The sequence below is a fragment of the Macadamia integrifolia genome, unplaced genomic scaffold, assembly GCF_013358625.1.
Source record: "Macadamia integrifolia cultivar HAES 741 unplaced genomic scaffold, SCU_Mint_v3 scaffold188, whole genome shotgun sequence".
Classification (NCBI taxonomy): domain Eukaryota; kingdom Viridiplantae; phylum Streptophyta; class Magnoliopsida; order Proteales; family Proteaceae; genus Macadamia; species Macadamia integrifolia.
Genome location: NW_024868400.1, coordinates 227,765 through 253,571, shown reverse-complemented (window position 1 = coordinate 253,571; position 25,807 = coordinate 227,765). Strand labels below are relative to the sequence as shown.

General features: G+C 38.6%; 1 protein-coding gene across 3 annotated transcripts in view; it reads left to right on the top strand.

Moving 5' to 3' along the window:
• The first annotated feature begins 1,324 nt into the window (after window positions 1-1,324).
• The window catches only part of LOC122065099, a 33,611-nt gene continuing 9,128 nt past the window's right edge, over window positions 1,325-25,807 (top strand). Inside the window, exons 1-9 of one of the 3 annotated variants that reach the window (XM_042628900.1) lie at window positions 1,325-1,544; window positions 2,211-2,382; window positions 2,680-2,733; window positions 9,257-9,430; window positions 9,503-9,594; window positions 9,973-10,044; window positions 15,778-15,884; window positions 16,025-16,080; window positions 25,181-25,343. In XM_042628900.1, the coding sequence (XP_042484834.1) occupies window positions 9,272-9,430; window positions 9,503-9,594; window positions 9,973-10,044; window positions 15,778-15,884; window positions 16,025-16,080; window positions 25,181-25,343 (649 nt within the window). In that variant the 5' untranslated portion in view covers window positions 1,325-1,544; window positions 2,211-2,382; window positions 2,680-2,733; window positions 9,257-9,271. The remainder of the gene's footprint in view (window positions 1,545-2,210; window positions 2,383-2,679; window positions 2,734-9,256; window positions 9,431-9,502; window positions 9,595-9,972; window positions 10,045-15,777; window positions 15,885-16,024; window positions 16,081-25,180; window positions 25,344-25,807) is intronic. The other 2 variants (XM_042628901.1, XM_042628899.1) reach the window with 2 other exon arrangements.

The window sequence follows — 25,807 nt, the reverse complement described above, 5'->3', positions numbered from 1 at the left end:
GCCCTCTCATTGGCTTACGCATTAATATGTACTAGCGCCAACATGGCCTTTCAATTCATTATTTTATTATTCTAAACTGAATATGACATATGGGATAACTGAAGTAGAAATCCTGAGGGGCTGAGTGGGGTAAAATGACCACCATACCCCTCATGAAAATATAAATTCTACTCATGTTGATACTTCTATATGCAATTCTATTGGTCTACGCTGGCACATGGGTACACTACCTTTCAGGTAACTCTCTCCTTAAAAAAGGAAATGTTTTATATCTGGGAGAATGTCCTGTACCTATGCTCCCATGTGTCTATCTCCTTCTTCCACTCCTATGAAATGGTATCACTATCCTTTATTGAGGACGAAAGAAAGAGAGGCAATGGGAGCGCCAATGTAGGCCATGCTCTATGCTAGTACTCCTTGATAGGAAACACTTCCAAAAAAAAAAAAAAAAAAACTGCCCACTTGTGTGCATAGTTAATAAATACATGTATTGAGTACCTATTTTCACCGTATTTCATCGTTTAATTGTAGAATTTTTTTTAATATATTAAACATCATATACGAAAAAATACATGTTTATTAAGGGATGCCAAATTAAAAACATATTTTTCATATCTTTCCCATATTATTCATTTTAACAGTATTTTTTTTAAATAAAAAAAAATCAAAACACAAAATCCCTTCTAATTGAAAATCCAAACTTAAAGAGGGATGCGGGAATACTCCTTAAATGCATTTTTGACCTAATATTTATTTCAATAAATCATAAAGAGGGTCTTTTAAGTTTTTTTTTTTCGGCTTAAAATCCTAAGCACATATATGTTCATTGTCAATATATCCATATTTTTGTTTATAGAATGGCCACAATAAACTCGTACCATATCATTGCCACATGTGTTTTATTATGCCAAATTTTTAAAAAATATTATTACCATTTGCCCTGTTCAATTGCCATATGTATGAATGTATCTATTCCCAAACTCTTTTTTCCCGTTAAGTCCATTATTGAACATACAAACTATGCTTTGTGTGTTCTTACACCTAGATACTTGTGAGTGTGAAAAGATGGCGTTGCCCCACCCAAATGCCTCTACTTGACATTGCACTGTCCCATGGTAAATACATATATCATATGCATATCAGAATGTTTTAATTAAAAAAAAAACCATACTTAGCCACATAGAACGAAAGATTCGGATTTATTTGTGTATTTTAAGGGTTAAAGTATTATACGTGAATAATACGTATTAACGTTTCTTTCAAAAAAAAAAAAAATAAATAAATATATGAAACAACCCATTAACCCCAAATCCTAACCCCTCGAGCCAAACTGAAAACCGTGACTGCGCAGCTCTCGTTCTTCAATTCTTCTCCGTGTATGTTCCCGGCGGTCGGCGATCAAGGGCGAGCAGCGGAGGAGAAAACCCTAAATCCGCCCCTTGCTCCCTTCCTCTTCTCCGTTTCTCTTCCCATCAAGGGCGATTACAGCGGCGGGAAGGCATTTGCAGCGGCCTTGTTCTTCTCCTCCATTCGGCCATCGAGTGGTATCTCTCTCTCTCTCTCTCTCTCTCTCTCTCTCTCTCCTCAGTAAATGTTGCAATCAAGTTGGGGTCTTGTGACCTTGGCTCCAATGTGGGTTTAAGATGATTTGTTTTAGAGACAGAAGATGAGTGGGTGCATCCTGCTTCTTCCTTTTCGAGCCTGAGGCAATGTCTCCTTTGACCCGCCCGCCGGGGGGGGGGTGGAGAAGGGAGGGTGCTGAATATCAAAGGTCTTACGGTATTGTATTGTAGGCTAGAAACATCAGTTTATGCTTCTGATTGACTAGCAATCATGAGAACAACGTTAAACAGTACATCTATCAATGAGAACTTAAGGCTAGGTTGTGGGCAATCACTATTTGATAAGATAAAATTTATTTAGGATGTTGATTGGAGTTGATTACTTATGCTTTCAAGAATTTTCTAGTGATTTATGTTCTTTTTTGAAAATCATCAATATGATCGAGTTTATGTTAGCACACTAGTAGACCCCATTAATCTTGCTGTGTTTGTGTTTTTGTTTCCTGTCTTGTTTATTTACCTTATTGTTGTTGAAATTAACATTCTCTGCTTAAGTCATGTATTCTCTTGATATGACAATTTATTAGCGTTCACTGAAATTTCTCCTTATTTTATCTTAATTAAACCATTTATTCACTGTTGTCAAAGTTGGCCCGGGTGAGGCAATTGAGTTTTCTGGGCTTGGCACCATGGAAGCCATCTTCTATGGAGGTTCGGTTGGGTTGGAGGAGCTGCGACAATAGCTCAACCAAGATTCCCCGCCCCCACCAGTTCCAGGCTTCCAGCTCCCCTCCGGTATCGTTGGTTCCAACTTCCAACAGTGAGACCTCACTTTCCTTTCCATTGCGAAATCACATTGGTAGAGCTTTTATTATTATGCCATGTCATCATATGGAGGGTGAAAAACTCCAGTTACAAAATCTGTTTGTAACCTGCTTCGTTTTTTGGTGGAATGTTTGTAACCTGCTTGGTTACGAACAGACACACATTATATATATATATATATATATAATTTACGACTGACCCGTTTAAACTCTGGATTTCAAGTCTCAAGTCTCTCTTTTACTCAATTTATTCGACTTCACAAGTCACAGCCATTGACATGGTTCTTCCCCAGGGTCGCCATTGAAAGGAGCATTTGTTTTCCTCGAGAGCAGTCAACCTTCCTTTGGTATGTACACCTCTCTCTCTCTCTCTCTCTCTCTTCATGTCGTCTTCCCCAATCTGAGTCTGGGTTTCGAAAGGGAAGCCATTGCCATGGATTTCTCCGGTGGTGCAGCAAATAGTAGATTTCGAAGCCCTATTTATTTTTTTAGAAACAAATAGGGAGGAAAAAGGAAAAAAAAGGAACAACGTTGTGAGAGACCCAACTCCTATTCCTCACAGTTATTTTCTGAGCAGAGTGCGCTGCCCTGCCCTCGCCCTCTACAACTGCCCCGTCTGCCCCATCTCTCTTGTCTCTTTCGTTTCCCCCACCCCACCCCACCCCACCCCACCCCACCCCACCCCACTCCACTCCACTCCACTCCACTCCACTCCACCCAATCCCATACTGAAGCTCTGTAACTCCCCCACCCCAATTCCCTGCTTCACCCCATCTCACCCCCATTTCAGTGGGGCACCAGGCTCCCTACTTGGTTGAAGGGAATATATACTGGTGGGTTGGAAGATAGGAGAAAGAGACCCTTGCAACCTCACCAAGAAACTTCTCACCAGACAGCCTATGTGGTCCAGAATGATCAAATACGAACAAGGACAATGCAACCTCGCAACAGTCCATCAAACTTCATAAAAGCTCTGTTGCAGAAACTATTTATGAATAGAAGTCAATGAAATCCCACTCTTTTTAGCTGTTGATTGCAGTCTTTAACTCTTGAGTGCCTGACTTTATAGTATTTTCAGTTGTTTCCCTGCCCTCCCGTTAAAATTCAAAGCTGTTCCATGCATAAACACATCCGACTAAGCTCGTCTGAATCACCAAAACTATCCTACCCCATAATCCTCCAAAAAACCATTGGAAGAAGGTGTGATAAAGATTTGTCAACTTCAAGTAAATTGTTATAGGGCTTTTTTTTTTTTTTTAATTAATTAATTAATTTATTTATTTTTATTTAACTTGGCAACAGGCCAACAGCTATTTGTTCGAAGAAAGTTTGTGTGAGTCTGTTTACAGAAAGTTGGAAAAACATTGTCTTTCTGTGTTTCAGTGAACGACATTTTTATTTGCTTAATGGAGTCCTGGGTTGCGGGGAACTGATGTATGCATATTGAATTCAGTGCTTTTGGTGTAAATTTTTTTCCTGGTGTGACGTGTAGAATATAATGCTGAAGAAACTTTTCAAAGTTATATTCAGCTTATTTTTATTCCAAATGGTAAGGTGTAAAATTATGGTGCCATTGTTCTTTTATATGATGGTTCTTGTGTTTGTCATTGAGGTGTTGAATGGTTTTTTTCTAGTAATTAGTGAAACGCTTGGAGTGAATCACTCCCATGTTCACTTGATTAGGATTTATGGTTTGACTCTAACAACACTTCGGGAAATGGTTAGGTTTCTAGAAAACATATCATTTAAGGATTAGATAAAATAGGATGTGTTAGAATTGTTGCAGAAATATTGATGAATCTTGTACAGATGAATCTGTGTTTCCCATTCTAACATCTGTAATCCAGGTGTTCTCTTATTGAAATTCATACAACTAGGTGAGCATGACATCCAGGGATAATATAGTTATGAATTGATGATGGAGCAATTGGTATTGGGTTATTAAATTTAGTTCAATGAGTATAGATATTTAGTGGGTTTTTGTTCTTTCGATGGTGAAACCTACGATTGGCCTGAAAGTTCTTTCCTCTTTTCTTATTCTTGGTAATTTTCTGAGTATGTAACTTTGTAAGTTGCTTCTTGAGAGGGATCTTGGTGTGAAGTGTTGATAGATTGTTTTTTCTCCTTAGACATTGTTTGGGAAGAGGGGGATACTTGGCTATTGGCAATTAAGAGGATGTCAGAGCTGATATTCTCTACATTGATCTTGGGTTTCCATTTTTTGTGAGGTGATCGTATTTCTATAGTAGCATGCTCTGTTATTTTGTGGAGGAGAAAGCTTGTATATTGTGGCTTGTTTGCTGAGTAGTCCTAGTGTCCTGATGTATGTGATTTTCTGATGACAAGTTCCACTGTAGGGACTTTTTTTTTTCTTTCCTGTTTTGGGAATGAAATGTTTAATTGTGGGAATGATGTTCTCCTTACTATTTCCTTGTCCTATTGCCACTGGGTAACTGTGGAGATGTACAAGTTGACTAGTCTGTGATTGGTTTCTGCGATTCTTCATGTCATTTTATATGATTAGTTTTTCTTCTCTTATATTTGCCTGTTTTTTGTTCTTTTGTTACTTAGGCACTCTTTGGTATCATTTTTGTTTTTGTTTACGACCTATTTTAAACAAAAAGCAGTAATGAAAATTATTTTCGACCTAGACATAAAAGTCATTTGGTTATTATTTGACATAATAGATTGTAGAATGTGAAATAGGTTTGGTATGCTAATGTACAGAAGAATAATTTCGACTTGCCCAACTCTCCCAATTCTCTTTGAGAACCTGCAACCCATCTCCTTGTTCAACCCTGCAACGCACCTCTATAAACACAACGAATCCTTCTCTTTCCAGAGCTTTGTGAAAGAAACCAGTGATTTTTTTCGTGTGTGTGTGTGTGTGAACTGCAGAGTGCAAACAACTCCACCATCCACTCCATTATGTAATCCACTTTACCCACTGAACCAATCTGGAAGGATTCCTCTGATGCAGCTGAGCTGCCAATTCCCCATTCCCCATTCCCAATTCCCCTCCCAAGCCCCCCCCCCCCCAAAAAAAAAAAAAAAAAAATCTCAAAAAGAGTCCCAACACCCAAACACAGCACACCACAGCAACGAAACCTTTATATTTTGCAAAGAACATGAACCAACCAAAGGAAAGAACATGACTCAAAACTTAAAAGGACAACACCTAACAGGAAGGGATGAGTCATACTCATAAGGGTAAGTTTCAGAATCTCCAAACCTTGTCAGCTTTCACAATGGGATTGGCCTTGGCGATGGCGCCCTGACCCATGGACTTGAAATCGAACGCGCATGCATGCACCTCTGGGTATCGGTGATCTGAGCAGAAAATACTGCCACACCTGCAATCTTCCTAGCTGCTTGGCGTGTAGTAGGTGTCTGGTTCACTGCTTTAGGTATTAGCACCATGGCTTTTTAGGTATCTTCTTCTTTGTGGGTCATTTGTAACATGCAGGAAGGGCCCATGCGGTTGCAGCAGGATTTGAAAAAGGGATTGATCATGATTTTGAACTTGTTCTTTCCATGAACCGTCTTAACCTAGCCGAGCCATTTCCTTGATGATACTGCATTGAACTACCAGCATCCTGACTCGTTTCTTACTGCTTACACACCTCTTTTTCACGCCTGATTCAATCCTGACAACCCCAGTTTCTGTGGAATTAAAGGCAGAGGAACACTCGAACAGTGACAATGAAGATGATGACGATGATGGAGGAGTCAAAGAAGGAATACTATGTCTCTTTGTAATGATATCATATCAAAGGGAAATCATCTGTTCTAAGTTGAGCCCCACATTTGACCCAATTCAGATGGATGCGTTGAGGCCAAACTCATGATCAGTAGGATTTATTTTGGTCATTCCAGCCCAAAAGTTTCAGATTTGGCTCCCAAACTTTGAACAAATGAAGCAAGCAGGTCGGTCATCCTTACTCAGAATAGAAAATATTCTCATTGTTTCTGTTCCTGTTTCTTCCCCGATCTATGTAAGGAGACCTTGCGCTGTGTGACAAAACCTTAGTTATGGTCATATTTTTTTTAGTATTCATCTGAATGATCTTTCAAGTCCTGTAACCAAGCTATTAGTCCTGATTCCTATAGTGAATTAATTTGCAAATAGGTCGAATCAATAAAATCAAAATCTCATATGGTTACAAATAAAATTAAGGACCCGTTACATTCAACACTCTGAATGTAATGAAACAATGAACTGAATGGACCAACTAGTAATGGGCGAACTGAACATCTAGTAGTTCTTGATGGAAACTTTGGCAGAAGCCTCTTGCTGCTCTTTGATGCAGAAATCCCCGTAGCACTTGGACCGGAGGTTCAAAGCCGCTGGCGTCCCAAAGAAGTTAACCAATTGCGTAGGCCTGGTGGCTTACAGGAGCTTGGCTTCCTGTCTCTCGATCCCAGCTCTCTTCAGATTCCATCTTCAGCTTTCAACCCCCGCCTGGCTGCAAAACCTCAAATGAAGAAGACAATGAAGGATTTCATAAGCTCATTAAGGCTTAGCACATAATGGGAGGGAAATGGTTTTTGGCCAGAATACAAAAATAGGCCTTGACCTCATTTTGGATTTTGTATTCTACTGAATTTTTTTTTTTTAAATAGAAATAGGGTCCATAAATGATACAAACAAACACGAAAACGTTTTTGTGTCAGAAAAACAAAATCAAAAAGCCCTCTTCAGCTGTCTCCCCAGCCAAGCTTTCCTTATCCATTGTCATATGCCACGCTTGCTGTCTCTGTTGGAATGGATCTGAAGATATTAACCACCTCTTTTTTGACTGCCCCTTTTCCTCCTCTGTCTGGAAAATAGTCCTTGCTCACTGTTGGCTTTCTAGGAGATCCCCCCTTTCCCTCTCTAGAGAATGGGTTTGGATCGACATAACCTTTGCAGGCAAGACCGTTTGCGACACTGCTGGAAAATGCCTTTGTGGCGGCTATTAACCACATTTGGATGGAGCGAAATCTCCGTGGATGAACTTCCAACTCTAGGTTTTTCGACAAGCTTTGGAATGCCATCTATTTTGAGGTCTCCTCCAAACTCTCCCTTATTCCTGCCCTCCCGGTTGCGAGTTCCCCCAAGAATAATCTCATCGTTACATATTGGGGTCCACCGTTTTCCATATTGACTGCCCCATTTGTAGCGTACCTTATTATGTTTTGCAGTTTTTGTTTTCCTTGCCGTTAGGTGTTGTATATTCCTCTTCCCCCCCCCCCCCGCTTTTATTCCTTCTTGGTAATGAATTTCTTTATTCATCCAAAAAAAAAAAAAGATACCACAGAGACCCTTATATAGTTTTTCTGGTGTTTGTTTGTTTGTTTTTTTTTTTTTTTTCTTTCTTTTTAATGTTTTGTGGGACAGGGGTCGTTGGTATGATCTTAAAAGTTACAGTTGTGTGCTGTTACTTGTTTCTTTTGATTCAAGCCTTATTGGACTGATAGAAGAAAACATATTATTTAAGGACTAGATAAAATAGGATGTGTTATTATCCTTGTATGGACTGACTTTTAAGCTAACAATGTCATTGTAGTAAAATCCTATCATCACTCATCACCTTATTTTGCTTTTGATTGATATAATGAAAGAAGCAATGTTGATTCCTAAGAGGAGGACTAGAATGAGAACCAATTGGATCATTTCCTAGGTTTGGTTGGCACCTTCAGACTTGCTCAGTTTTCTTCTCATGTTTAGATTGAAAATTCCTGATTCCTGAACTGATCAAGAAATTGATTGGGTTTGGAATTTTAAACTTCCCAGCTACTCAAACTAACCCCCTTTGCACTAATAATTACGCCATTTGACAGTTCTAACTTCCAAGACTGCATTTTCAACCTGATTAACTTTGACCTGACCTAAGTAACATACAATTGGGCTGATATTTATGGTATTATGTTGTCCAAGTTACCAGCCATGACATCCTACTAGAACCACCAAGCATGAAGTCCAAGCACATGAAATTTTAGCTAATCGCTTGGACCATGACATTAATTCAACAGGAAACCTTAATTTTTCACTGCCAACTTGGAAAAAGGGAATGTGTTTTTGACATTGTCCTTAAGTGGAACACTGAATTTTTTTTTTGTACTATAGATCAAAGTGGGGATTGCAGTTTTATAAGTTCTTCTTTGTGGACTTTAACATCTTTAGGTTTCAGTATCTAAGGAATGAACAGAAACTTTGTGATTCACTTAGAAATCCTACTTAGATCCCTCGTAGACAGCAACATGGTTGGTTTAATATGTACAAGAAAAATAAATATTGGTCAAGGATATCTTTTTTGTAAATATTTGATGTTATGAACTTGCCACATAGCCAGTATAGATGGCATGACAGAAATTTTACAATGCACTTCAAAAATCCTACTTGGATCACTTGTGGACAGCATGGTTGGTTTAACACAGTTTTTTGTAGAAGTGGCATAGGAACTTTTGTATTATGCTCTTTCAAACGCGTTTTCACTTTTTTCTGAGTCAAAAATACTTTTTACTTGGCGTCACCAAACACATCTCTTCCCTACAAAAGTACTCGAACAGAAACAGAAACAGAAACAAAAAACTAAATAAATAAATAAATAAATTTCTGACTTGAAAAACATTTATGCAGAACATAAATGCTACCAAATGTAGCCTGAATGAACTGCCACTCCAATCAGAAATTAGAAATTATACCAATTGTATCCTGGTTTGTCCTCTTGCGTGGGTCCCATTCCAATTGTGATGTGGACCAATGATCCCCAAAGGAATGCACAGTTGGCATCCCTTTCTTTGATAGTTTTCATCCATTCATGTTGCATCGTACACACCCTCCTGGTGCAAAACAGGTTTTCTGAAGCTAGGGTTTTTGCTTTACAGAGTTCAACTAAATTCATGGAGACTTTCCTAGGGTTTCAGCAGAAAAAAGAAGGGGAAGATGACAATTCCTGCAGTTACAAGCTGGTTCCATGGTTAAGCTGGGATGAATGGAACTTCGTCAGAGAATCTCTATTCTCGTCTTCTCCAGACTCTATTGCTGCGGCTCTTAGAAGAGTAATGCACAAAACCCTATGTTAAGAAAGGGAATAAATTTGAATTTGAACACTAATTTGTGAGTGGTTTCAGGTATCCGCGTGGCGAAGCAGAGGTTGTCTTCCAGTTGCGGTTGATGTTACGGCCTCTATAGTTGAAATTCAGCAGAAAGATCCTTTTTTTGGGTACCCATCTTTTGTCATTTCTAGTTCTTTTTTCTTCTAATTTTCATGGTGTCTATAATTTTGGGTTTGCTACTCTTTCTCTATGTTTCTTAATGCTCTCTTTTATTATTGTCAAAACTGTGTCATTAAAAAATGGAATAGCCATTGCAGATGCAATTGGCCTTATCAATATTTTGTTCGAATTTTCTGACATTCTTTCTTACAACAAATATGGGGTTTATGTTATTTACTAGATATGTCTTTGGTTTTAATGGTGGGAGTGTTTAATAATTCTAGAAAGAAAATAGAATTCTTTAACTAACTTTGTGATGAGAGTACTAAATCGTAATTGGTTGCTGTCTGATTGCTATTTTTCATCTTTGTCTTGGTTGGATGCAGGGAGGGTCGCACTAATGATGTTTTGGAATCAGAGGAAATGCTGGCTATGCTATATTGCATGGCTAACATGAGGTGAGGTTGTTTTGGTGAATATCATTCCTGAGTACCTTATGGGTTTTTAATACTTACACATGTACGATCTTTTGTCTCCGAGTTATTATCCTTATGTGGCCTAATTAGGATGACACTAATTATATTAAAAATGTACTGACTAATGAAATTTAAATTTTGTATGGCTTGAATAAAAATCTCTGAGCCTTCACCAGCAATCATAGATTGAATTCACATAGATTTTCTATGTGAAACAATGGTACAAAATCACTATTATTAAAAAAAATGGTGGGACGAAGCTTTATGTTTGGGAGGGTGCCTAATTTTTCCTTCAATATTTTTCGCTCTACAACAGGTGATTGTTACAAGATTCATCCCAGGTTTCAGCATGCCCTGGACTTGATTAATTTGTTTTCTTCTAATTTTCAATGGGGCTATGCTCACGAAATAGCAAACAGATTCCCAACCCACAAGTAGGACTGTTGGTAACTGTTTGTTGTATAGCAATATAGAGGGCATGCTAACCACCATAATAGGGTTTGGATTAGACCTAAAGTTCGGTCAACAATAAGGACACAGCAACAGTATTGTACCCCCAAAGATGGTACCATTCCAACAGTTGGATTGACAATTACATCAGATCAAAGTAAATAGCAATTTGTTGTACATAATTAGTAACCATGTAAAACTCGCAAATCCTAGGATAGAATACCCTTAAACTGATATCATTTACAGGTCTTTAACACAATAGAAGAACCCTAAATTATCACAGCCAACTGATTATAATATCACAGATTACAAGCCCAAACCAAAAACAGCAACTAGGTACTAAAATAATAAAGCTATAGCAACCAGCTGATGGAAGCGATAGATGGGGACACAATTCCTAGTGATGGAATGGGTAGTGTGTATCCTAACACTTCTACAAAGTCACCCAACTCTTATGGCTGGAAGGTGGTGCAGCAGCTGATGATGAAATTAGAAACCATGGAAGAAAATGGTAACTTACAGACCATAGCAGATCCAACCATTGGATGTGGCTGACTGATATTGAGGGAAGGATCCAATTGGGAGACTTTGCTCTCAAAACACCAAGCAAAACTATTGGCAGATCAAGAGTTAATGGTTTATAACTTGCTGCTGTAGAAGTCCAACATACAGTACTGCAGAGATGGATCACGACTTTTATCTCAGCTTCTGTCAGTGGATTGATGGAACACCTCTTCAAGTGATCAAACAGCAATAGTAACAGGGTTGTGTGGGTGGATCGATGCGGCACCAATCAGACCTTGTAGTAACGTTGAAAAAATAGAAACCGAGGAGAGAAAGGATAGAAGGAAAGGGGAATGAAGGGGATATATGACCAAGACTTCTCACTTATGGCCTTAGTCAATTTCTCTCTAACCACAAAGGCTTCACACCTCTCAACTGCATCACACGGCAACTATGGCACACAAACCAAGCTTTATTCCTCTCTCAAAATCGTGGGTGTAGGCACAATGACCTTTGCAATATATAGATGCGTGTAGAATACTAACAGAAAATAGAAAATAAATAAAGGAGGCCCACACATATAGTGGGAGCCTTGTACAATAAGAAACTTAAATAAAAGGAAATATAGTCTAAGATCTAAGTAGTATCTACTTAAAACCGAAAGTAGAAATACTTAAAAGGGCTATGTTGAACCAGCCAAAGGTAGTAGTGATAAGGATTCCTAATAGAAACCAGAATTGCAGGGCTATGGTGAACCAGAATTGAGAGGTTTTCTATATCTCACAGCAGGTCAACCTAATGAGAACAGAACTCCGGCCAGGTGTCTCAGTTAAGGTGGTGAACAAACCCTCAAAACCTGGTCTAGATCCAACAGCTGGATTTGGAGTTTAAGGCACTGATATGAAAATAGAAAGTACCAAAAAGCTGATTTAAAGCAGTTGAAATTAGCAACAGATCTCAAAACTCAGAAACGAAATATATAGATACTTCCAGAGAATAGAAACTGATGCTGGAATTAGAAACTAAAGCTTGACAGAAAATAGCAACTAATGAAATTAGAAACTTAACTGAAAATAGATTACAGAAATAGAAAGCAGATCAGGATCAGCAACTGGAGTCAAACATTGCGTTAGCACCAGTACAGGGAATTTAGAACAGAATATCAATGACCTCCTGAAATTGATAGTTTGGTTGAGAACAAAACTTACTGATGGTGGGACTTCAGAACTAACACTACACATAAAAGTAAGATTCAATGGCAATGTGTGATTTGTGACTAATCGGAAACAGAAACAATGTAATACCTCAATCGACAAGGAAGGATAAAAGAAGAAGAAAAGGATAGAAGGTAGAAGAATAGAAGAAAGGATAATGCGGGGCCCAAAAGATCCAACTGGGATGGATGTGGGCCCACTTAAATGCTTAGGAGCCTAAGACTATAAACAGTGGTAATTTGGTAATTAAAAGGTCAAAGGTTATGGGAGGGTTTTGATTTATTTGCTAGGGGTAAATTAGGAAGGGGCAAGACTCAATGGCAGGCTGTAATAAAGAGGGGAAAGAGAGGGTCATTAATACGGAGGTAAAACAAAAGAACTTTTACACAAAAGACAAATACCCTAAAGACTTCTTGGATCCCCACTTTAGAAGAAGAGAGTAGCGTATGTAAGGGGAGGGGGGGTTAATCTTGGAATGACAAATACTTAGTGGCAGGGTGTAAATGAAAGGGTAAATGAGAGATATTAATCTGGAATGAAAAGAGGAAAGGACTACCACAAAAGACAAAATACTAAAGGACAAGAGTTAAGGGGTTTGAGGGGTAGTTTGGAAATCAAAATATAAAGATGGGATTAAAGGACAACCGTTGTCCTCAACCTCAAGACGTCTCAACTGCTTAGGGATTCCAGCAGAAGACGAAGACTTCAGTTTGAGAGAACTCTTTCAATCGGCCCCTGTTTGGCCTGAAAGTTCAGGTGAAGATTCTCGAGAAGAGGCTCTATCAAACCCACAATATAGATACTTGGATCTGCAGGCGGGAAGGGCACGGGAAGAACCTGAAACAGAACCTGGCGGTAGAGTAGAGATCAGTCCTGAAATCAGTCTTGTAACTCACAGAAGAGGTCACATTCAGGTCTGAATTTCTAAGGCTTAAACAACCTCAGAGTGAAGATCAAATGCCCAGAATTTGGAGGGAAAAGAAGAGAGGAAAGAAGAATCGCCAGGGAAGAAGGGGGGGTTTGCCTCGCTAGAAGAGGAGGAAATAAAAGAGAGAAGGAAGAACCAAAGGAAATCACACGCAGGAAAGGGGGGTGGGAATCTCAAAGAAGAAGGAAAAGGGGGGGGGGGAGAGAGCAGCCACGCTGGGGTTTCACAACTTAATTCATTCTTCAATAATTTCTGACTTGGGTTACATGCTTAATTTATAATAACTAAAATTAAAAACTTCCTAATTAAAGTCAAAGAATAAAATAAAATTCAAATCTATTAAAATCTAGACTTACAAAATTAGAAGCTAATAAGGACTCAAATAGGAAACTACCTTTGTGGAAAATACCTAAAATAATAGATTACAAATAAAATAAAATCCTAGAATATTCCAATATCCTTGAACCCAAATCAGTAACTTTGAGCCCAAATTGAATTTGGTTTTGGGTCTGGGTTCTGGACCGGGTTTGGGTCGATCCATCGTAGCGCCACTACATCAAAGGATATGTTAGGTGATGTAGATAAGTCACTTGGGCTTATTTTATTGCAAATAAGCCTTGGGTTGTGTTATGTATGTATTGGGCCTTTGATTCCATGGGTTTTATTCGTAATAGGCCACTTTAATGGGTCTAAAATATGAATAGAATGTAGGAAAACGGGATTTATATTTAGTGCTTTTATTTAAGTTGTTTTAATTCAATAAAGGCCCATTGGGCCCATCGAGTGTAATGTCCTATATGGACTATTATTTAGTCAGTCCTACTCCATGTTGGAGTTGGAAGTCTAGTCCTAGTTCTATTTGAAGTCCTAGTTGTAGTAGAAGTGTCTAGTCCCATTTGGAAACTAGCTCCTAGTCAAGGTATGATTGTAATTCTGCCCTCTTTAAATAGAGGAGCCTATGCACTGATATTTCTTAGACTTGAATGAATAAATTATTGAGTGAATACTCTTTGTTGAAAAACTATTATTGAGGGGTGAGATGCCTAAACCTTTGAGGGGTGTGATGCCCAAAACCTGAGGGGTGAGATATCCATTCCTTTATTCTCTTTCACCCTTTTCAACCCCCCATCTATTGTATTCTTCTTTTTTCTATTTTCATTTTCTGTTATCAATTGTTTATTGCAAGAAGAATTCAGATTCTGTTAGAGTTCATTACTGTCAAGATCGGCCAACACCTGCAAGGAGTTTTGAAGTCCAATCGATCTCCAATATCTCCTCCATCTGAAGTTTGATCTGCCTGGTCTTGCTAGGGGTTGTTACACATCATTAGTGGATCAATCGATTCATCTTGGAAGAACCATTCAAGGCTACGAGCTGCTGTCCCTGTAGAATTCTGACAAATTCTCTCTCCTAGGTCTGATTTTCAAGAAAGTAAATATCTCAACAACCGACTGTCGGAAATCCTTCTAATTTTTACGTTTTTGTACCCTTCTTAGGGACTACCTACGCCCAAGAGTGCAACTCAATTGGAGCCCTACAGACCTGGCCGCACCTCTCTCTGTCCAGCCATATTGCAAGTCTTTCTCTCTCCCATTGGGTTGGGTTTTGGGCTGGTTTTGCTCCTGTATGGGTATTGTATCATTGGGGGTTTATGCGATGGTCTTATTTCTTTGTTTCCTGGTCCTATTTGTATTGTTTGGGGTTATAAACTGTTGGGGTAGTTTCTTGTAATCTACTCCTGTATTATTAGGTCTCTCACCTAACTGTGGAGAATGAATCCTACCAACTCCAGCCTTGCATCCCACCAAGGTTTCCCTCTTGCATCCCACAATAGAGCAGTTTTGAATCCCACAAAGTCATGCTCCATCTCTCATAGAACTCACAAGCTAAGGCTAAACTGTTTCTCAAATCAATGGTTGTTCGTATGATCCCCTACTCTTTATTTTTTACTTAAATGAAATAAGCAAAATAGGAAACCCCTATTTATGGGAGGGAGATCCCCTACAACTTAAGTCTCTCTTCAAAACAGAAGTTATTCTAGAACATTACAAAGAGAAACTAACTACTTAATCCCGTAGGAATTAAATCCCTAATATTTGGGCTTATAGATTTTTCCCATTACAATATTAAGCCCCCAAAATATAAATCCTATGGCCCATATAACCCATTGGGTACTCAACATTAATCTCATTAGTACATTCTTGGTTCAGTTTGCTGGCTTGCTTTGCTGGCTTGCTGCTGGCCTTCTTGTTCTTTTTAAATACATCAAGTTGCAAGATACTATTTGTATAGACCCTTTTAATTTAAAGGAAAATATTTGTGAAATTTATAGTTATCCTTTCTGAGTCCTGATAAGTTCGGAGCTGAATTTCTTACAATTTATTTACTTGACTGTTACAATATTTTTTATGATTATATGGTACTAATCTATGCTAGAATATGACTCTTCTCCTCTTATCTCTAGCTTACACATTGAGGTCACATTGACTATAATTGCCACTTTTCTTGTATGTAATATGCCTGTGGGGATGACCATATGTTACAATAATGAAGAATTTGGTAGAAAGAACACATTTAGGCATATGCCCTCCTTACATGTGTCTTTTTTTCCCCTCGAAGACTTGTGAATGGTGTCGTTGAGAAAACACGTAAAAGAACACAGATTTCTATTGCTGAGGCGGCTGATGCAATTGGTATTCCACGTATGCTGATTGACATTCGCCATGGTCAGTTGATGTACTCATGAACTTTTTCTTATGCTTTCTCACTCTGCGTGTGTCTTTTGGGTTGTCGATTATTTTTCTTTACATTGGCCTTAGTGCTAACAACTGTTGATATATTCTATGATTTCTTTGAATTTCTGTAGAGGGTTCTCATCGTGATCTCCCCTCACTTCAGCTGGTTCGTCTAGCCTCTTTGAAGGTAAGCCATGTTGTTTGGTGATTAGTTTTATTTGTTTGATTCTCATATTCACATTGCACCATATCGTTATTTATTTATTATCTTTTTTTTTGCACCACTATAATTATCTACTTTATCTTTCATTCCATTTGCGTGGCTATTGGAGTCAAAAGCCTTGTATTGGTTTGTTTCTTTGTTTGCTGCTGTAATCGTTTTGGGTTTTCCTGTTTTGTATGTTGTAGCTTTCTTTTCTCTTACTTCATCTGCCTCAGGAGCTTTGGTTGAATATATTGGTAATTATAAAAAGGCCCCTTGTATACATTTGGATTTTGGACATTAAAAGAAGTGTGGGGTTTACCTCGTCATATCTGAATTCCGAACACCTATTCTACTCTTGATAACTAATTTCACATTTTAAACTCATGGGAGTTTGATGCAGGACAGGGTATTGTTAACACATGATATTCCTAGATAGACGTTGAGAGAGAGGGGGTGGGGGTTGAATCAGGGTCTTGAAAAATATTTTCCCAACTGACCACTGAAGCCTGTAATACACTTCTGGCACTGACTACAACTACACACAGATTGGCTGGGCAATTCCCGATTTTACGAATCAATCACACAGACGTGTGCACACCCACCTTGCAATTACTATGTGGGCAGGCAGACTAGGTTGTGCACACCCATCTTGCAAAGCATACACAACACTCCAAATCTCCACATATACAATCACATCTGCACAACAACCAATATATGTGGTTTAGCAAGTTGCTTAATATATGTGGTTTAGCAAGTTGCTTACATCCACGAAGCAATGCTGTTGGGCTTCTTATATTGCTTGATACACTTCTCAATTTGATTGCTACACCAGTCCAGGAGTTACAACTCCTGCTTCTGACTATGCTCCTACACAGTCTAAAGCTACAAGCCCCATCTTGATTGGTTAACAACAACAACAACGACAACAAACTCACCCTTATCCCAACTTAATGATGTTGACTACATGGATCCAAGAAAAAAAAAAAGAAATGAAAATTGGAAAATGAAAAATGAAGTAAAAGGAAAGGAGCATAGAACCAACAAGTTAGGAAAATCTCAACTAGATGGGGTCGGCTACATGGATCATTGCCCTCCAATTGGCTCTATCTGAGGTCATACTTGGGATAAGACCTAGACTATGCATGTCATTCCTCACTGCTTCTCCTATGGTCATTTTAGGTCTGCTCCTAGCTCTTTTAGCTCCTTCAATCAGAATCAAATCACTCTTTGTTGGGGCATCCCCAGGCCTCCATTGAAGATGGCCATACCATCTAAAGCAGCTTTCTCGGAGCTTATTATTGATCGGGGCCGACTTCCAAATAGGCTCAAATGCATTCCTTACTTTATTTTTCCTAGTTTTTCCGCACATCCATCTTAAATCATACAGTCATTGAAATAAAATTCAAATCCCCTCCTCCCCAAAAAATATTATAAACACATGCTAGGCATTCATCGAGCCGACCCCATTAAGTTGGGATAAGGATTAGGGGATTTGCTAGCTCAAATTACCTCCACAAGGGTAATCACTACTCCGACCAGTCCTTGAAGCCCAAAAATCAACTCCTACAGGCTCTGCACTTCATGGCAATCATCAAAACCTTCCCAATTAAGTAAACGCCATTAATATTCTCCTCTCCAAAGGGGGTTTATGAGATTCTAGTACGAATCCCGATAAAATCTGCAAAATAAAAAAAGACTCATTTAGACTTAAAATGAGTCCAGAAAGCCATCAGGAAGATCATTCGTTGGATTGGCTCAAGACCCAAATGGAATCCAGTGATAGAATGAGCTGACACGAGCCCTTGACTCAATTTTGAGTTGTCAAATCTCCTTCACAGAAGAAGGCAGGTGGAAATCTGACCCTTGTATCTGCTCGGTTGCGTCATGCGGAAGTGTCAGCCATGAGGGCCTCTCGAAAGGAATATTGGATGTGGCGTATGTATGACGATGATGCATCGAATACAATCAACTATTTTCTCATGGCGTGGGACTGATGCCAAGCCTTAGATATGGATCATCATGTCTCACGACTGCGGGTGGATTGTCCACCATACAATTGGCTTGATCTATGGGCGGGATGCTCCATATTTCGCTTTTCATAATCTTCACGCTATTTTAGTATGGGCACGTTACAGAGAATCAAGATGGTGCTTACATGTGAAGCGACGCATGATCTAGCAGTGTGCTAGGGATCGTGTGAGCATCTTCTTCGTCAGACTCCAACTCCTAAGCACGCATCAATGACCGTCATCAAATTAGGATCTTGGATTATGTGGCATCTATCCGCATCATGAGCTTATCCAAATTGGCGTGTTGTGCCTATATGGTGCAGCACACACCATACAAGAATGAGAGAGTCTCTCAAACCTGTAGGAGAAGGGAGAACTCAAGAGAGAGAGAGACTACAAGAGTTGAAGAGAAAGGGAGATATGTGATTAGGTCAAAAATAGACCCTACGCCTCATATTTATACATTAACATAGAGAAGCCCTAGTATAAGTGAAAAGACGAAAATGTCCCTAATATACATTACAAAGATGTTCTTAAAATTAAGAAGCCCTTACACAACATTTGTTCATAATGCCAGAAGGGGAAGTAGACTAGAGTCTCACATAAGGCAAAGGAGCACTACTCTAGTAAACCATTAGAGCTCGTGCACACAGACTTGTGTGGGCCTATGAAGACTCAGAGCATCTCTGGTGAGAGATATTGATGCAGCTATGAGGACATATAAAGGAATGGAAGAAGGGTGTCGGCTAGGCAATTAGGGGCTGCCCAAGCAACCCACGATTTTAGTTGATGGGGTTTTCTTCTAGGGCTTGGTCTAGTAGCTGGTTTGGTTCCGTTGACTGGTCCAATTTAATTGTCTTAGTTGTTAAAGTAGTCTAGTTTCCTTTTCAGCTAGCTTATAATTTCAGTGGTTACTAATTTGCAGTTTTAGTAAGTATTGTAATAGGTCTAATTTTAGTTAAGTATTAGACCTTCTAATTTATATTCCCTCCCCCATCAACATTATAAATAAAGCATAGGAGACCTACTAGGCTGCCAGGATTTTACTCACAAACAACAATGGCTGTTGCTATAGATATCTCTGCTGAGAACTAGTCTTGTGTCTGATCAAGGTTGTGGAGCTGGTGTTCGATCTGGCTGACTCTTTGCGGTGTGAAGATCAAGGGGTCCTCTTCTTCAAGCTATCTTCTTCTTCTTTCCACTGCTCTAAGATCTACTGCTACTGCTGCAATTGTTGACAGGTATCTGGAATTCATCTCTTTCTCAATTCTGCCCAGAGTAAGAAGGTTTTTTAGCCTACTGCAACTGTAAGGTTTTTTTAGCCTACTGCAACTGTACCTGTACAGCCCCTGTGAACCACTGGTTTGGGCTGCTCTTTGGATCGAAGGAGCCTTCCACATAGAGAGAGACTCGTCCAGGATTTCTCCCTATTGGATCATGTGGTCTGGAGTTATACAAAATCGGATCACCTGGTCTGAAGTTATACAAAATCACTCAGATTTTGTCCTATAGTGATTTCTGCAGCCAAGACCTGAGATCGATCGGATTTTGTTGGCTTATTCTGGTTCCTATGTTTTCAGTTGATATAATCCCTATTGTTTGGATGGTTTGAGACTCATAATTGTCCTTGCTAGGCCCCAGTCATCGATTTACTGATCTAGCCAGAGAACCTTTCTCTATTGGGATCGATTGTTGTGCTGGTTTCCTACTTGGATATTTTCTTAGTCTAATTTATACTACTGTTGGTTGGACTGTGAATGTTCACTGAATAAAGCATCCTGCAGATTTAGAGCTTGATTGACTTGTCTATTGAGCTTTACATTAGATATTTTATGCTTTGCATCGATGATTACACTAGGGCGACTCGGGTTATGTTTTTTAAGCACAAGTCAGAGGCACTTGTGAGAGTCAAAATTATTAGAAATCGGGTTTAAAGAAACAGGATGAAAAATCAAGTTTCTGGGACTGGATAAAGGAGGTGAGTTCATCTGGGATAATTTCAAGAATTACTGTTATGAGCATGGGATTAAAAGACAAAATTCAGCTGCTAGAACACCACAACAAAATGATGTTGCAAAGAGGCCGAACAGGACAGTAAAAGAGATGGCTAGAACCATGTTGACAAAGAGCAACTTGGGGAAGAGATTCTTAAAGGAAGCAATGTATACAATAGTTGACATCCAGAGTAGGTGTATGTTGAGACCGCATAAGCACGAGACCCCATATGAGCCCTGATTTAGGAGGAAGGCTACAATAAAACATTTCAAAGCCTTTGGTTTGGGAGCAACCACTGCCCCTAGCTCCTTTAGATCCTTCAATCTGAATCCGATTACTCCTTACTGGTGCATCCCAAGGCCTCTATTGAACATGGTCATATCACCTCAAATGATTTTTTCGGAGCTTGTCCTGAATCGGGGAAACTCCCAAATCAGCTCTAATACGACCATTCCTTACTTTATCCCTCCAAGTTTTGCTACACATCCATCTCAACATCCTCATATCTGCTACACTTAGCTTATCTATATTAAGCTTCTTGACTGCCCAATATTCTACCCCATACATCATTGCTGGTCTTATGACCTTATAGAATTTTTCTTTACACCGGTCACACAACACTTCAAACGTGCCTCTCCACTTCATCCATCCTACTTTAATTCTCCAAGAAACATCGTCCTCTGTATCACCTTCCTTGTTTATGATTGACCCCAGATATATAAAATAATCACTTGTTGTATCGCTCTCCTCAAATTTCACCATCTCAATATATGTCTTAGTGTGACTAAAGTTACACACCATATACTCCATCTTCGTTTTACTTATCTTAAAACCGTTTGATTCCAGGGTTGATTAATCGTTTCTATTGTCTCATCCACCAAAACAATATTGCTAGCAAAAGCATACACCATGGAACCTCGTCTTGAATGTTGTTGGTTAAGTCATGATAAACGCAAACAAATAAAGCTTAAAGCTTATCCTTGATGTAACCCAATTGTAATTGGGAATTCATTACTTGGACCTCCCACAATTCCCACACTAAGTCAACATGCCCTTATACTTGTCTTTAACTATTTCCACATATTTACTGGACACCCTTCTTATCTCTAGTTCATGTCAGATTAACTCTCTTTGGACCTTGTCATAGGCTTTTTCTTGGTCAATAAAGACCATATGGAGGTCCTTCTTGTAAACTCTAAGTCTTTCCATGAGCCTCCTGAGTAAGTAAATAGCTTATGTCGTGAATCTACCTGGCATAAAACCAAATTGGTTCTCTGAGATAGTAGTTTCCCTTCTTAGGTGGGCTTCAATAACCTTCTCCCATAACTTCATAGTGTGACTCATTAATTTTATACCTCTATAGTTATTGCAACACTAAATGTCACTTTTATTTTTGTGGACCAGAACTACATTGCTTATCCTCCATTCATCTGGCATTTTCCTTGTGCTCATAATCTTGTTAAACAACTTGGTTTGCCAAGATACCCCACATAATCCTTAGTTTTTCCACACTTCTATTGGGATCTCATCTGGGCCTGGTGTCGTACTTATTTTCCATCTTTCTTAAGGCTTATTTAACTTCAGCCACACCAATCTTTTGTATATATCTATGATGTGTGGTGTCTTGATGAGTAATGCAACTATCTGGCCATTTCAACTCAAATTGTTTCTCTTTAGAAGGTCGCATAAATACTCATCCCACTTCTTCATAATGTCCTCATCTCTTACTAGAACTCTACCATCATCATTTTAATACATCTAACATGATCAAAATCTCTACTCGTCCTCTCTCATTTTAGCTATCTTATAGAAGTTTTTCCCCCCTTACTTTGTGTTTAGATTATTATATAGGCCATCATTTTTCTTAGCCCTTGCTTTCCCCACAATCTTAAAATAGCTTTGTTTTTTGCAGCAATTATAGCTCTTTTATCTTCTACGTTTAAAGTCCTTTGCCAAGTCTTAAAACTATCTTTCTTAATCTTAATGGCCGCCTAGACATCCTCATCCCACCACCAAGTCTCCCTAGGAAGAATGATTAAACAAGCAAAAAATTCGGACTTACGAATGAAGATTGAATCACATATATTTTTCTTCATCAACTCTTCTTGCTTAATTGCTTAAAAGGGCGTACCCAGTGCATGTGGCTCCCACATCTACAGGGTCTAGGGAGGTGGTCATAGTGTACGCAGCCTTACCCCCGCCACTGCGGGGTCTTGCTTAATTGCTTCTTATCACTCATTAGTAGGTTTGACGTTGCACTTCCAAAAAAGATTTGAATCACATAGATTCCACAAAGCTAGCTTTCCAATATGCTACCTGACGACACTTGACAGCTGGGTTTCATATAATTTTAGACCTCTGATATTCAAGATTAATATATCGGTGCATAGCTCTCAACTGATACTACACTTGAGCTGAATTTATGGGTGATCTGACAATTGGCTTTATTTTTTGGTAAAGAAAATATATGATCATTGGATTGAAAGAGATCATTTTCTCTTATTGTTATCTCTTCAGTCCCAGCTCTCTTCGAATTATTCCTAAAAGATCCTGGTTATAAAAGGTTGTTCTTGCTTCTCATTTCTTTCTAGAACCCCTGAACTGCATGTGCTTGGAACTAATGAGATAAGGCTTTAGGGTGGGCTCTTGATGGGGTTTATAACTTATATTGTGCAAGGTCCTTTGTACGATGGTATAAATTGTGACAGAAAAAATACTCATTAGGACATTGTTGGAAAACCAGGTTTTCAGACTCGACTCACCCTGTCAAAAACCTGAATTAACCTGGTCATCAGAACACTATCGATTGCGATAGATTCCTTCGAATGCATACATTCATTTGGATTGAACTACAAAGAACTAGAGAAGGAATTAGACTAACAAAAAATTAGTCACTAACTTCTAAAATAAAGATCCTAGTTGGTAAAAATGTATTGTTTCAGAATTTCAATTTAAAACATGTTAAGAACGGGGGAAATAGAACCATAGAAGTAGAACCAAGTTAAAAGACAGAGAACTACAGCCCCTGAATTTTCTGAAACCTGACTCAAATAGCTCTGAAACTTTAGAGTAATATTCTCCTACGCCTTCTGGATTCAACCAAGTCATTTAACATTGATTTAAAAGGGATATGGAGAATCGATTTGAGCTGGTTTAGGAAAAATCGTGTAACTAGGGAGATCAGTTTTTAAAGTAATACATCACCTGTTCACCGCTTTGGACCTCAGACTGAGCAGGTGGGGTCGACCTCAAGAGAGTCCTCTTGGTTAGGGTTAGGGAATAGAGATTGGATTAAGGGAAATAGGGAAGAGTCAAGAAATAGAAATTCGGGAATGGGATTAACATACAAGAGTTTTATTTTATCTTTTCAGTTCCTTTTTTATTTTGACCGGAATCGATGGATTTTCCAACACGAGCCAAAAAAAAGAATCAATGTAGACTCGTCTTGACTTGACCAGTATTTTTTTTTTGACAGCTTGTACCTGCGTCAAGACATAATGAGTTTGAAAAGACCGTATTGCCTCGCATTGAAGATGTTTGCGCAGAGCGCAAGTATCCATGCAAAAAGATTGACGGTTTATGGCTAATTATAGTAAGTGCCAGCTGTCAAACTGACGCACCACTACAAATCAGCCACAGACATATAACGACAAACTATACTAAGGTATTGGCTGTCTGTACCGTATAGATCGGTCAAGCCAAAGCGTCCTACATGCATTGCATCCACACCAAGACATAAATTAGTCTTATTACATCAATGAAAAAAAAATAAAATTGAAATATGCAATAGAAATGAAGAACTAAAACAAATGGTAAGCATTACACAATTTTGATCATTTTGAGCTAAATTTCGACCAATGCGAGTGAAGCTTCAATCATTATGAGCAAAATTTTAACCGAAACCAGGTAAACCCATCAAGTCACCTGGTCAAACGAGATATACTGTTGAAATTTTGGTATTTCGACCAATATTTTGAACTATGCATACCTCACTTTCAACTTTAGATCGAAGTGTCTTCCTTCTTTTTTCTGATTGTAATGCAGGAGTATGATCACTTTGATGTTTATTTTGGGCCTTTGATTAGTACTTTGTAACTTGGATGCATTGGAATAATGTAAAAACATAGGATATATTTTTTTTCTTTGGTTAATCTCAGTTTAGGAGTTCTCCCTTTTAAGTCTTTGATAGGGAGAAGTTTCTTTTTAGTTGGTCTCTATTTTTTTTTTAAACAAATCATTGAGTCAAATTAGGAATCTCCTTTTTAGCTTGCGGCTGTGAGGTGATTAGATTCAGTTTATATTATTATTTCTTTATTTTTTTTATTTAACTGTTTGAGTAGGTTAGTCTTCTACTTTATGTCTTTTTCTGTTTTATAAATACATGTAAGAGGCTAGCCTTCACCCACGTTTTGAGTAAAGGATTGAATTAGTTTGTTTGGAAGAGATTGTTATCTCTCTCTCTCCCATCTTTATTCCCCCTGGAGTTGTCTCTCTCTCTCTACCCTCCCCACGATCTGCTATATCCTCTCCTTCCTCTTTCTCTCTCCCCTATGATCTCCTTTCTCTCCCCCCAACGGCTGTCTTCTCTCTCATTCTTGCGGCATCATTGCTAACAGGTTTCCCTTTTCTTTTTCTTTTCTATATTTTCTTCCCATCAACCTCCACCTTCCTTCTCTGATTTTTAGATCTGAAACCCACCTCCAGCAGGTCATCTTCCATCAATTTGATCCGCTTCAGATTGCTTTGGGAAATAATAACTCTTTGTGCTGCCAAAATTGTTTCAACAGTATTTAATTCCCTATAGTCAATACTTAAAATCAATGCCCTATTTAATATTCAATGCAGATTTTCATAGTTTTCAAGCAACCCTGTTGAAGACTAATTGATCCTGCTTGCATAAACATTATCTGGGAATTCAATTGTATTAGTTATGGGACTGCCTCTGTTCTTTATTATCTCTACAATTTGGCTATTATACTTGCACAAACTCATTTGAACTTCTCTAATTTTCCTTTGTTGTGGAATAGGGTAACTTAATATCACCATTAATTTGGATTCTTTTCTATTGACAATTTCAGGCACTTGATTGGTTGCGATCTTATTATTGGGAGCCTCAAAAGAGTGCAATTCCATTTCGAAACGGTGGTGTTGGTAACGTTAGAAAAGAAATCATGTCTCGACTGCGTGAATTTATCTTTCATCTAAAGACTAGGCAGTCTATGCATTCAATCAAGGGAAAACGTGAGTATAGATGGTTTTTCTCCATTAAGTTTAAGCTGTAAATTTGTGCAGAGTTTTTTTTCTATATATTTTATTGTAACTATATGAGGATTTCCTTACCTTCCATGGATGACTAATGTGTCTTTCTTCCTCTCCCTCTCCCTCTCCCTCTCCCTCTCCCTCTTGTGCATGCATATAATTATGTGACTGTTGATTGAGTTTGGTGTAAAACAGAGAAATACTGAGACGAAAAACTGAAGAGGAGTGTAAAATAATACAATATTATGAAACTTCAGATTCACTTTGATGGGAGATTGTTGCTACTTGGACTTACAGATTTGATTTTTTTTTTATAAGCAAATAGATTCAATTATCTCGGGCTTTGCTTTGTAATATCTGAATATGGCGTGCAAAGATATTTTGTTATACCTTGCACTTAGATGAGCTGTGACTGTTAATTTATATTGCTTACCTTCTTCCCCCCC